The sequence below is a fragment of the Mustela erminea genome, chromosome 19, assembly GCF_009829155.1.
Source record: "Mustela erminea isolate mMusErm1 chromosome 19, mMusErm1.Pri, whole genome shotgun sequence".
NCBI lineage: Eukaryota > Metazoa > Chordata > Mammalia > Carnivora > Mustelidae > Mustela > Mustela erminea.
Genome location: NC_045632.1, coordinates 2,035,326 through 2,048,186, shown reverse-complemented (window position 1 = coordinate 2,048,186; position 12,861 = coordinate 2,035,326). Strand labels below are relative to the sequence as shown.

Below are 12,861 nucleotides of genomic sequence, written 5' to 3'. Positions count from 1 at the left end.
TTTGGGCATGGGAAAGAGGTTCCAAGCTGTAGGATACAAGCCTAGAGCTGCATACAGTCATTTTGTCCCCACCATGGATGGGCTGTGCCAAAAATGACTCTAACTTGAAGGAAGTATAGCTGAAAGATGGAAAGAGATCCTTAATGACATCATTGAGCACCTAGATACAGCCAGACCTGAAGCACTTTACTACCTCAGATCTTTTAAGTTAATGGAACAAAAAAACTGGTTGTTTTTTGTTTTTTTTTTTTTCTCCTTCAGATCTTTTGAATTGGAATTCTGTCATTTGCACCCACCTGACTGGATTGATTTCTCTTCCCATTTTGATACTTGTGGCAGTCACTGCAGGCGCTAAAACCTAATAGCCATTCCCAATCTTCTCTTTCATACCCATATCTCCCTGTAGAAGATGGAAACCCTAAATATTTGCTTTCCCAGACTCCCCTACAACTAGGGGCCACCATGAGACCAAGTTCTGGCCAATGAGACATAAGCAGAAGTCTACTAGGAAAGAGGGAAGATTCTGGGGAATACATTATATTCTGTATAAAAGAGAAAATTATTACTACTCATGTTGCCTCTTCCCTAGACTTGCCTAGTATAGTGGTACAGATTGTGCACTCTATAATACGAGAAGGCCTCATTTCCATAGGCCACCTAATAAATGCTGAACACTGGACTTGGGCAGTGTACAGCCTGCACTCCATACAGCCTGTTTGTCCATGCCATCGTACATGGGCCTTTCCAGGACCTGTGGCCAACAATATCCCTGATACGCCCCGCACCCTAGACTCACTCTTGTCATAGACAGGTTCAGAGAGCACGGGGTCCATGCGGCGCATCTGTCCTTGCTGGTCCCTGTATGAAGCCTGGAAGCAGATCCTCACGACATTCATGTCTACCTCCTGATGGTTCTTCAGGGAGCCGGCTATAGGAGAGATATGGGGATGCTGAGGGTGGGGGAGGGAGACTCTGGCGGGGAGATGGCAGACAACGAAGGGAGGGGGTTGGGGAGATAGCGGATACCAGAGAAGGGAGAAGGGGGGGGAATGGGGTGGCAGAGGGCACGAGGGGGTTCAGGAAGACAAGACAGACAGTCAGGCTGGTTGCAGGGCCTCACCATTGTAAGGGTCGATGCCCAGCTGAATCTTGCGCTCGATGGCGGCCTCAATCTCCTTCTTCCTCACACATTGGATGCCCAGATTGTTAAAGCTGAACGGGGAGCGGGGAGGAATGGGTGAAGGGAGGCAGTCGTGAAGAGGCAGGTTTAGCTCTAACTCCAGCAGAGAGGCTGCCTCGGGGCTCACAGTCTCAGGGGCCCCAGCATTGGGAGGGGCCTGGGGTTTCAACCTCTCAGGAGTGTTGGGGAGTCTCGAGAGTACCTGGAGGTGCCCCTCATCTTTACTGCACGAAAACACGGGGCCGCCTCCTCCAGAATGAGAAAGCGGCAAAGGAAATATCACTGGGATGCCAACTTTTAAAAAGCCCATCAACACAGCAAGGATCAAAACATCTGAGAACGCTCCCTACTGGGGAAGTTGTGAAGAATCAAGCACTCTCCCCCACGGCAGGTGGGACTGTTAACGTAATCAACAATTACACTGAGGACAATATGAGGGCATTCATTCATTCCACAGTATTTCCTGAGCACCTACTGGGTGCCAGGCAGTGTGTGGGGGGGACACAGCGGGGAACAAAAGAGACAAAATCCCTCCTCTCACAGACCTTACATCTTTGCTAAATTTTTAAATCACAGAAAGTTTACATTGAGAGTTAATCGCTGAAGTTAGAGCCAGCGAGTTCGCCTCTAGGAACTGATCCTAGAGAAGAAATGATATATATGTAAAGCCACGCGTTTAATAATAGGGCCACAGGAGCATGGAACTATCCTAAGGGCCCATTACTAGGCGGCTTGTTCAAGTAATGGTGTACAGCTGTATATTGGAATACTATGAAGCCAAGAAAAAGGATGAGCTCAAAATGCTTACAGGAATGATCTCCAAGATATACTGGAACCTAAAAACGAGGTACAAATGTCTGCTACCATTTGTAAGGGGAGAAAAAAAATAGACATGCATAGCATATTATTAATTGCCTCCAGGAAGGACCACTGACAGCTGCACGACCAAAGGTGGAAGGAAATTTGCTTTTCACTATACAGTCTTTCTGAACCTTTTATTTTTTTATTTATTAAAAACGTACAAATTATTAAGCGAGAGAAAGAATGATCTTGCAGTGAAGTCAGGTCTGGAGTCAAATCCCTGCTCTGCCATTCCTCCAAGTCTCAGTTTCCACCTCGACAAAATGGGCATAAATACAACTGTGTGTGAAGGTGTGTGCAGGAGGGCCCCAGGCCCAGGCACGCCCCTCTACCCCTCTACCCCGCTGCCGGGCCCAGCCTTGGTCTCCCCACCGAGGAAATGCTGTGGGGAGAATCTGGCCAAGCGGCCCCTTGCCCTAAGGTCTCCCTGGGCACCTCCGTGACCTGGGGTGAAGGGTTGGGGGGATCAGGGGTCGAGTACCTGTGCCGAGGGCTGACATGAGGCCGTAACCTCACCCTGCAGACGCCGTCGGTGCAGTCTTTCCCCACGAGGCTGTGGGGGTGGACTCGGTGAGGCCAGTCCTTCCACACCAGGCAGGCGGTCACCTCCACCTCCCGAAGCCCTCCACAATCCCGGAGCTGCAGGGAGACAGGTGCATTTTTGGGGTCCCCTGGCAGACACCTGCACCCATCCCAACTCCCTGGGGCTTCCTTCAATAGCTCTCCAAGCTTCTCCCCCAGGATGATGGAAGGGAGTTTGCTTAAGACCCTTCTGAGATCCTAAACCAAAGGCTTCTCTGGCTGCTGGTCTGGGGCCTCATAACATCAGAGCTGCCCTGCCGATGTGCGTTCTTCGGCCACTATGAGTTTTGTTTTGTTTTTTAAAGATTTTATTTATTTATCTGACACAGACAGACACAGTGAGAGAGGGAACACAAGCCGGGGGAGTGGAGAAGGAGAAGCAGGGACCCTGATACGGGGCTCGATCCCAGGACCCTGAGATAACTGGAGCCGAAGGCAGATGCTTAATGACTAAGCCACTCGGGCACCCCAGCCACTATGAGTTTTTAAAACCTTGGATGCAAACAGGCTCTTCAAGTACTGTCCACAGAGAACTTAATAATGACCGGGGAAGGAAAGCACCTTCACTGCGGAAAACCCACTGGACACCACCTAAATCAGGTGACCAAGGGCAGCAGCACCAATACTGGGCCCAGATGACCTGGAGAGTCTGACGGGGTGCCCTGGGAATGCACGACCTCACTTCTGTGACAGCCCTCCAGGAGTATGTCACCCGAATCTCACCGTGATTCCTCAAATGAGCCCAAATCACGGGTCATCAGGTGAAAAAAAATCAGTGTCGCAAAAGACAATAAAAAGATGGGCATCATATTTCGGTGAAAATCGAACAAATAGTATCTTTTGACCTGGCTGGTAATCACATGACCTGGCTGGTATAGGTGTATACCTATACAAAAGTGTAGAGAGCTGTACATGAAGATTTGATCAATTGCAACTTGATTAAAAAAAAAAAAAAGCGTGTGTGGTGGGGAAACCACAGAGACATGACAACCGAATGCAACGTAGGCTCCTTAACCGGATCCTGGATTGAGGAGGAAGAAGCCACTGGATATTTGGGGGACAACTAGGAAATGTAACACATTGGATGACACAATGGGATACCGTTAGTTTTCCTGGGGATACTAATAATATTGTCACCACGTGGAAGCTTATTCGCAGGAGGTGCCCACTATCCCACTATCCCGCTATCCCACTATCCCGCAGGGAAGTAATGTGATATTGACAACACACGTGCAAATAGTTTAGCAAAAACAAGGTGTGCGTGTATCCATGTGTGCGTGCACGCGCGTGCGTTCGGACAGAGGAGTGTGACAGAGACAGCGAAGGTGGCAAAACGACAACCGGCGGATACAGATTAAGGGCACACAGATTGCATTGTTCTTCCCATTTTTTTGTAATTAAAAAACGTTTCGTCCAAACTCATTAAACTGGATTCATTAAGTATGTGCGATTTTGTATATACACATGATAGCTCAAGAAAACTTTTTTTTTTTAACTACAAAAAGAGATGACATTTTTGTTCAAATATGGGGAAAATTTGGAGCCTGCACTTAAAAAGTATGAGACAGGGATGCCTGGGTGGTGTCCAGTCCTCTAAGCCTCCCACTCTTGGTTTCGTCTCAGGTCGGGATCTCAGATGAGGATCAAGCCCCATCTTGCCCTCCCCACTTAGCTCCAAGTCTGCTAAAGTTTCTCTCTCCCTCTCTCTCTCTCTCTCTCTCTCAAATAAATAAATAAATCTTTAGGGCGGGGCTCCCGGTGACTTAGTCCATTAAACTTCTGCCTTCAGCTCAGGTCATGATCCCAGGATCCTGGGATCCAGCCCTGCGTCATGCTCCCTGCTCGGCTGGGGGCCTGCTTCTCCCTCTTTCCATCCCCCAATCCTCCCTCATTCTCTCTCTCTCTCAAATAAATTAAAATCTATAAAAAATAAAAATAGAAAGTATGAAACATCCTGTTATTCCAGATTTCCGATTCTATTTTTTTTTTTTAAGATTTTATTTATTTGGGTGGCTCAGCTTGTTAAGTAAGCATCTGCTTTTGGCTCAGGGACCAAGCCCCAGGTCTCGGGTTCTTCACTCAGCGGGGAGCCTGCTTCTCCTTATTCCTCTGCTTCTCTCTCTTTCTCTGTCTCTCATGAACAAATAAATAAAATTTTTAATAAATAAAAGAGGGAGAGAGAGAGCCCAAGCAGGGTGAGTGGGACACAGAGGGAGGTTGAAGCAGGCTCCCTCCCCGTTGAGCAAGGAGCCCAGTGTGGGACTCAGTCCCAGGACCCTGGGATCATGGCCTGAGCCGAAGGCAGCCGCCTAAACGACTGAGCCATCCAGATGTCCCATCTAGATTCTCTTTAAAAATAAAGTTAGTTAAGGGCGCCTGGGTGGCTCAGTGGGTTAAGCCGCTGCCTTCGGCTCAGGTCATGATCTCAGGGTCCTGGGATCGAGTCCCGCATCGGGCTCTCTGCTCAGCAGGGAGCCTGCTTCCTCCTCTCTCTCTGCCTGCCTCTCTGCCTACTTGTGATCTCTCTCTGTCAAATAAATAAATAAAATCTTTAAAAAATAAAAAAAATTAAAAAAAAAATAAAGTTAGTTAAGGCACCTGGGGCAGGAGTTAATGCTCAGCAGCCTCGAGCAGGAGCAGATAGAAACCAGCCCTTTAGGCCAGACCCAGCCCAGATCCACCTGGCTTTTCTGGGTTCCCCACAAGGACCTGCTGGCATCAAAGAACCTGTAAAGCCCTTCTAAAAGGGCTTTTAGAAGTTCTTCTAAAAAAGAATTTCTAAAGCCCTTGCCCACGCAGAGACAAATAAGTAAACAAACCAAAAAACAATGAATGAATGCATCTCTGTGGGGAAGTATCGCCCTCTAGGGGACGTTTTGGATATTGGGGGGGTGAATTGGGTTGACACAGGGATTTGTGTGTCACATCCCACAGCCTACATCCCACAGCAGGCAGGACCTGGGACCAGAGACGTCACACAGCCTGCAATACCAGGGACGGTCCCACACAAATCCTGCAAGACTTCCGATCATCCCACCAACACTCCCACTGGGGACAAACCTATTTAAAATGATCAGAGCCAAGATCCTAGCCATTTTACATACATAGTCCTTTTACCCATAATTTTAAACAAAGATTTTTATTTATTAATTTGACAGAGAGAGAGAGTGTGTGTGAGCACAAGCAATGGGAGCAGCAGGGAGAGAGAGAGAGAGAGAGAGAGAGAGAAGGAGGCTCATCGCTGAGGATGTGGGGCTCCATCCCAGGACCCTGGGATCATGACCTGAGCCAAAGGCAGATGCTTAACCGACGGAGCCACCCAGGTGCCCCTCTTTTTTCCCATAATTTAAAAATACACTGAATTTTCCAGGTGTTAATTAAGGGAAGACTGGCCCGCAACTGCCACTTTTATTAAGATTCCCTGGGGCCATGTCGGAGCATTTACACATTGAAATAAAGGTGCTTATTATGCTGTATTATTTTCCTTTCATTTCATATTAAAGTTAGGGCATGATCAGGGCGCCTGGGTGGCTCAGTGCGTTAAAGCCTCAGCCTTCAGCTCAGGTCACGGTCTCAGGGTCCTGGGATCAAGCCCCGCATTGCGCTCTCTGCTCAGCAGGGAGCCTGCTTCCTCCTCTCTCTCTCTCTCTGCCTGCCTTTCTGCCTAATTGTGATCTCTGTCTGTCAAATAAATAAATAAATTAAAAAAAAATAAAGTTAGGGCATGATGGATTTGGGGATGATTATGAGTAGCCGATGTCATATTGTCTATAAATTTCACTGAGTCAGGTGGGGTTAAAGCTATTCATTTAACCAGCTCCCCACTGCACTGTTAGGAGATTAAGAAAAGCTCAGAGTCAACAGTCTCAGAACTCATGAGAACTGCAGGACTGAAACCTTCTCATCTCTAAGACGTCACACAAGGTCTTAGAATAAGCCAGACCTAGTACCAAATCCAGGTTCAAGGACTGGCCATCTGCATGATAAACCTCTCTGTTCCATCCTTGCCTGTAGAATGGGTATTATTAAGTACCGGGCATACAGGAGTGCTTAGGAATTACTATAGCAAACTTGCTGGGTCCCCCTGAGCAAGTAACTTCTCCTCTCTGAGCCTCAGTCTGCCGCTCTGAAAGATGGGAATAAAAATCCTGAATCCACAACCAGAGCCGGGTCACCCCCTATTGTTAGATATTTCCTGTTCTAACTCCCGGAAATCAAAACTGACACTGAGCCAGGAAAACTACCTGGAAAGACACAGAAATAATGTGGTAGGGAAAACACAGCCTCAAAGCATCACCCCATAGTAAGCTGCTCATTACAGAGGAAAGCTGTGTCCTTACAACGAAGAGTGGGGCACTCGCTCTTACGGGCTAAATTGCAGCCTCCTGCAACTCATAGGTTAAAGCCGTAAACCTCAGGACCTCAGAATGTGGCCAAATTTGGAGACAGAGTCTTTAAAGAGGTGATTAAGTTCGTGAGGCCATTAGGATGGGCTCTATCCAATCTTCCTGGGGTCCTTATAAGAAGAGGTCATCCGGACATACAAAGAGACACCAGACAAGTGAGGACACAGCAATAGAGAGGCCGTCTGCAAGACAAGGAGAGAGACCTCGGAGGAAACCAGATCTGCTGGCACCTTGATCTTGGCCCTCCAGCCTCCGGAATGCTAAGACCATACATTTGTGTGGTCCAAGGCACCCAGCCTGGGGCAGTTCATTATGGCTGCTGGAGAGACTGACACACCGCCTTGACCATGGAATCTGACTCCGCGTCACTGAGAGTGGGACAGACTGCTGGCCCGTGTCTCCTGATGTGAGACACCGAGACCACAGCATCATCACCGGGGTGTTTCCCCCCAAAACACACAACCTGATCTCATCCGGAAATGGCCAACAAACACGGAATGTGGGACAGTTGACAAAACGTCAATCCTGTCCTCCCGCAAATGTCCACATCCCCAAATCTGAAGTCAGACAGAGAAATGAACTCAGGTCGGAGGATGCAAAAGACATCCGTCTTCATCCATGCGGGTTGCTACACACAAATCCCATGGACCTGGAGGGAATGTAAGTGACAACAATCCCTCTCTCACAGTTCTGGAGGGTGGGAGTTGAGACGAGGGTGCCGGTGCGGTCAGGTTCCAGGTAAGGCTTCCTGCTAGAAGGGGCCGTCGAGCTCTCTGGAGTCCCTTTTACAAAATCATCCATCCCTGTCTTGACAGCTCTGCCCTCATGACCTCAGCACTCCCCAGGGGCCCTCCCTTCTGAGGCCATTACACTGGGGGCTAGGACTGCAATGGATGCATGTTAGGGGGACACAAACACTCAGACCATGGCAAGAACTGCCAGCTAAACGCAGCATGTGATCCTGCACCAAATATTAAACAAGTGACCAACAAGAATAATAGCTCTCAAGCGTATTTGGAGGGGGTGGTGCATGGCTGGCTCAGTGGGTGGGGCGTGTGACTCTCGATCTCGGGGTCTGGAGTTCAAGCCCCACGTTGGGTATAGAGATTACTTAAAAATAAAATATTTAGGGGCACCTGGATGGCTCAGTGGGTTAAAGCCTCTGCCTTTGGCCCGGGTCATGATCTCAGGGTCCAGGGATTGAACCCCACATCGGGCTCTCTGCTCTGTGGGAAGCCTGCTTCTCCCTCTCCCACTCCCCCTGCTTGTCCCCTCTCTTGCTGTCTCTGTGTCAAATAAATAAATAAAATCTTATTTATTAGAGAAAGGAAGAAAGGAAAAAAGAAAGGAAGAAAGAAAAAGAATATTGGGGGATTAGAATATGGATTTCATAACAGATAATATCCTTGGAGAATTAAGCTTCTAGAGAATGATGATGGCATTTAGGATTATACAGCTCCTACACTGTAGGAAAACATTCTTGTTCTTGAGGGACACAAACTGAAATATTCTGGGCGAAGTATCATCCTCTTTCCAACCGACTTTCAAATCTTCCTCTATAAATGTCTGTACAAAGGGAGAGAAAGACATGAAGCAAATAAGCCAACAGGCTTGTTTGCTGTACTATTCTTGTCTATTGCTTGTAGGTTTTAAATTTTTCCAAAGAAAAAGATAGTTGGGAAAAAAAAAAATCCCCTGTCAGGGGCGTCTGGGTGGCTCAGTCAGTTGAACATCTACCTTCCGCTCAGGTCATGACTCAGGGTCCTGGGATGGAGCCCTGCATCAGGCTCTCTGCTCAGAGGAGAGCCTACTTCCTCCTCTCTCTCTGCCTGCCTCTCTGTCTACTTGTGCTCTCTTTCTAATAAATAAATAAAAACTTTTTTAAAAATCCCCTGTCAATTGGAAAAATAAAATCCTTAAAGACCTTAAATAAGGGCCCATGAAAATGCTCCTCGAGGCATCACGCTTGCCCTAGTCCTGAGAATCCTGTAAACCATTCAAAGTAAACCATTCTTTTAACCAGAACATTCTGCCCTGCATGCTGCTTTTGGCCACAATGTCTGGAGCCAAATCAAATAATAACTACCTCGTTGAGTAAAGAGGGAGCCTCCCCTCCAGTGCTGGTCCACCTTCCTGGTTTCCTCGTAGCATCCTGTGGGAGCGGGAACTCCAACCCCATTTTACAGATGAGGAAACTGAGGCCAGCAGAAGCACTGAACTAGCCTCAATTTGTACAACTGGTATGACTAAAAGCCATATCTTTCTGACTCTGAAATCTGTATTTGTAACCACTATGTTGACTGTTTCCTGGAGGGTGGAGGAAGGACGGGGCTGCTCTTTCAACACCCAAATAAACCTATGAGGACAAAGCCCATCAAGGGAGAGAAGGAGGGAAGAAGGAGACCTTATATGAAAGAGTTTGGACCTGGGAGGGTGGTCGGGGAAGGCTTCCTGGAGGCGGGCTGAGGCCTCACAGGTGAGTATGAGGTGACCAGGCTTCAGGAGGAGAGCACGGCAGCCAGGAGGAAAAGCATGGGCAAAGGCCCAGTGGCTAGAGGGTGGCCAGTGAGGAGGGGCTGGGTGCGAACTGGCAGCAGGATCAGAGAGTGAGAGCTTCAGAGGCACAGGGAGGAGCTTGGGCTTCCACCTGAGGGCACTAGGGAGCCAAGAGAGGATTCTGAGCAGGGGAGAAGAGCAGATATATAACTCAGCAGGGCCCTTCTGGCCACCTGGTGGGGGTAACTCAGAGGACACTGGGAGCTGATGGCAACGGATTAGCTTGGGCCGGAAGCCGGGGCTGTGGAATGATTAGTACACAATTCAGACTCAATGAACACTTGGGCAAAGATCCAGAAGCACACAAAGGCTCCATATTGGGGAGGCGCAAGGAACCAGGCGTCTCAGACACCAGCTAGGAGAAACAGTCGTGGGTACGAACTGCTCACAGAGGGCAATTTGGCAATATCTCTCAAATTACCTTTGACCAGCAGTTCCGCTTCCAGAAGTTATTTGCGTGACACGAGGGAAATAATAGATGAACCGAGTAGTTCTCTACAGGTTTGCTCAAAATAGGCAATGGGAAGCAACCTAAGTGCTGCCCAGCGGGCTCACACCCACCCAAGCAATGGGGCTCAACGAAAGAGAAGGGGACAGCTTTAGACCCGCTGAGGTTAGCTGTGCTCCAAGACACATTTTTTGTTTTTTTTTTTTATATTTTTTATTATTTACTTATTTATTATTTTTAGAAGATTTTATTTATTTATTTGTCAGAGAGAGAGAGAGAGAGAGAGAGCACACAAGCAGTGGAAGCGGGAGGCAGAGGAAGAAGCAGGTTTCCCGCTGAGCAAGGAGCTCAATGTGGGACCTTGCATCCTAGCCATGACCTGGGCTGAAGGCAGACGCTTAACCGACTGAGCCACCCAGGCATCCCAGATTTTTTTTTTTTTTAAGTAATCTCTAGGGGTGCCTGGGTGGCTCAGTGGGTTAAAGCCTCTGCCTTTGGTTCAGGTCATGATTTCAGGGTCCTGGGATCAAGCCCCGAATCAGGCTCTCTGCTCAGCGGGGAGCCTGCTTCCCTTCCTCTCTCTGCCTGCCTCTCCGCCCACTTTTGATCTCTGTCAAATAAATAAATAAAATATTTTTAAAAAAATAAAGTAATCTCTACACCCAGTGTGGGGCTCGAACTCACAACTCTGAGATCAGGAGTTGTGTGCCCTCCAGACTGAGCCATCCAGGAGCCCCTTCAAGATACATTCTTTTTTTTTGTTTGTTTGTTTTTCTTTTTTTTTTTTAAGATTTTATTTATTTATTTGACACAGAGAGAGAGAGAGCACAAGTAGGCAGAAAGAGGGAAGCAGGCTCCCTGCTGAGCAGAGAGCCCGATGCAGGACTCGATCCCAGGACCCCGAGATCATGACCTGAGCCAAAGGCAGCAGCTTAATCCACTGAGCCACCCAGGCACCCTTCAAGATACATTCTTTTTTTTTTTTTTAAGATTTTATTTATTTATTTGACAGAGAGAGATCACAAGTAGATGGAGAGGCAGGTAGAGAGAGAGAGAGAGAGAGAGAGAGAGAGAAGCAGGCTCCCCGCTGAGCAGAGAGCCCGATGCGGGACTTGATCCCAGGACCCCAAGATCATGACCTGAGCAGAAGGCAGCGGCTTAGCCCACTGAGCCACCCAGGCGCCCCTCAAGATACATTCTTAAGCAAAAAAAAAAAAACCACTGTGCAAAATAGTAAATAGATTATACTCCTCTCCATGTATAAAGGGTGGACTGTACATACGTATGTACACATGTCCCTACAGAACCATAAATAACTCCCAGAAGGATGCATGAGATACTGATAAGAATGGTCACCTCTTATGCCTGGGGGTGGGATGTAGCTGGCTGGGTGTCTGACACTTGGTTTCAGCTCATGCCATGATCTCAGGGTTGTGGGATCAAGTTCCACTTTGGGCTAATGCTCAGTGTGGAGTCTGCTTGAGTTTCTCTCCCTCTCCCTCTGCTCTTCCCCCCACCCCCAGCAGGTACCTATATGTGTGTGCTCTTTCTCTCTCTCAAATAAATAAATAAATCTTTTTTTTTTTTTTTTTTTAAGGGTCACCGGGGCACCTGGGTGGCTCAGTCGGTTAAATACCTCCCTTTGGTTCAGGTCACGATCCTGGGGTCCTGGGATCGAGTCCCACATTGGGCTCCATGCTCAGCTGGGAGCCTGCTTCTCCCTCTTCCCCTCCCTCTGCTTGTGCTCCTTCTGTCTGTCCAAGAAATAAAATCTTAAGGGGTGCCTGGGTGGCTCAGTGGGCTAAAGCCTCTGCCTTCAGCTCAGGTCATGATCTCAGGGTCCTGGGATCGAGCCCTACATCGGGCTCTCTGCTCAGCAGGGAGCCTGCTTCCTCCTCTCTCTCTGTCTGCCTCTCTGCCTACTTGTGATGGCTCTCTCTGTCAAATAAATAAATAAAATCTTTTAAAAAAATAAAATCTTAAAAAAAAAAGGAAGAAGAAAAGGTCACCTCTGCGGGGTTGGCGTGGGGAACCTGGGGCTAGGGACAGAAGTGGTAGACTTTTGTTCAGTTTAATTTAAATTCTGTTAATACATATGAATTAAATTAATTGACATCTTGGTAAGTTTCGAGCCATATGATTCAAAACTATAAAGCAAAATAAAGATGCGTGTAGTGAAAAACCTTACCTGCACCTTATCCATTTAGCATTACCCCAGCCCCCAAAAGTCATGACTTTTTTTTCCCCTTCCAGAGTTTCTGGAGGAACATACCAGCAAATGCAAATACAGAATCTTATTTTTCCCCCATTTTAAGGTAGTATAATCCCCTACTAAGGGGTCTGTGCCTCGATTTTTGTTTGTTTGTTTATTAATATATCTTGGAGATGGTTCCACATCAGTACCTGGGGGACAGCTTCATTTAAAAATCTCTCTGTGTGCACCGAATGCATTTCTATTTATCGGCATACACACAGATAGTTTTTGTGGTTGCGCAGGATTCCACTGTGTGCAAAGATGTGCACAGGTTACCCCACCAGCTGCTGATTAACTCTACAGTTTCCAACTCTTTACATAAAAGGCTGCGGGGGAACTCTTGCACACCCCTCTTTTTGCCCAAAGGCTGGATTATCCACATCGCCAATTTCCTAAAAGCAGAATGGCCAGACTTATAAATCACGATGGCAATAATACTAACCCCAGCTCATCTCTCCTGAGCACATACCATGCTAGAGGCCCTTGGCACGTTTAACTCATTCACGCCTCCTGACAACCCCCAGTGGTTAGTTGTTGTTGTTTTATTATTATTATTATTATTATTATTATTATT

The 12,861-nt window shown here is 47.6% G+C and overlaps 1 protein-coding gene across 4 annotated transcripts in view; it reads right to left on the bottom strand.

Moving 5' to 3' along the window:
• The window catches only part of RELB (RELB proto-oncogene, NF-kB subunit), a 30,461-nt gene that overhangs the window by 10,327 nt on the left and 7,273 nt on the right, over positions 1-12,861 (bottom strand). For all 4 annotated transcript variants that reach the window (XM_032325519.1, XM_032325520.1, XM_032325517.1 and 1 more), the window contains 3 exons: positions 2,523-2,680; positions 1,121-1,212; positions 797-928 (listed from right to left, as the gene is read on the bottom strand). In XM_032325519.1, coding sequence (XP_032181410.1) covers positions 797-928; positions 1,121-1,212; positions 2,523-2,680 — 382 coding nt within the window. The remainder of the gene's footprint in view (positions 1-796; positions 929-1,120; positions 1,213-2,522; positions 2,681-12,861) is intronic.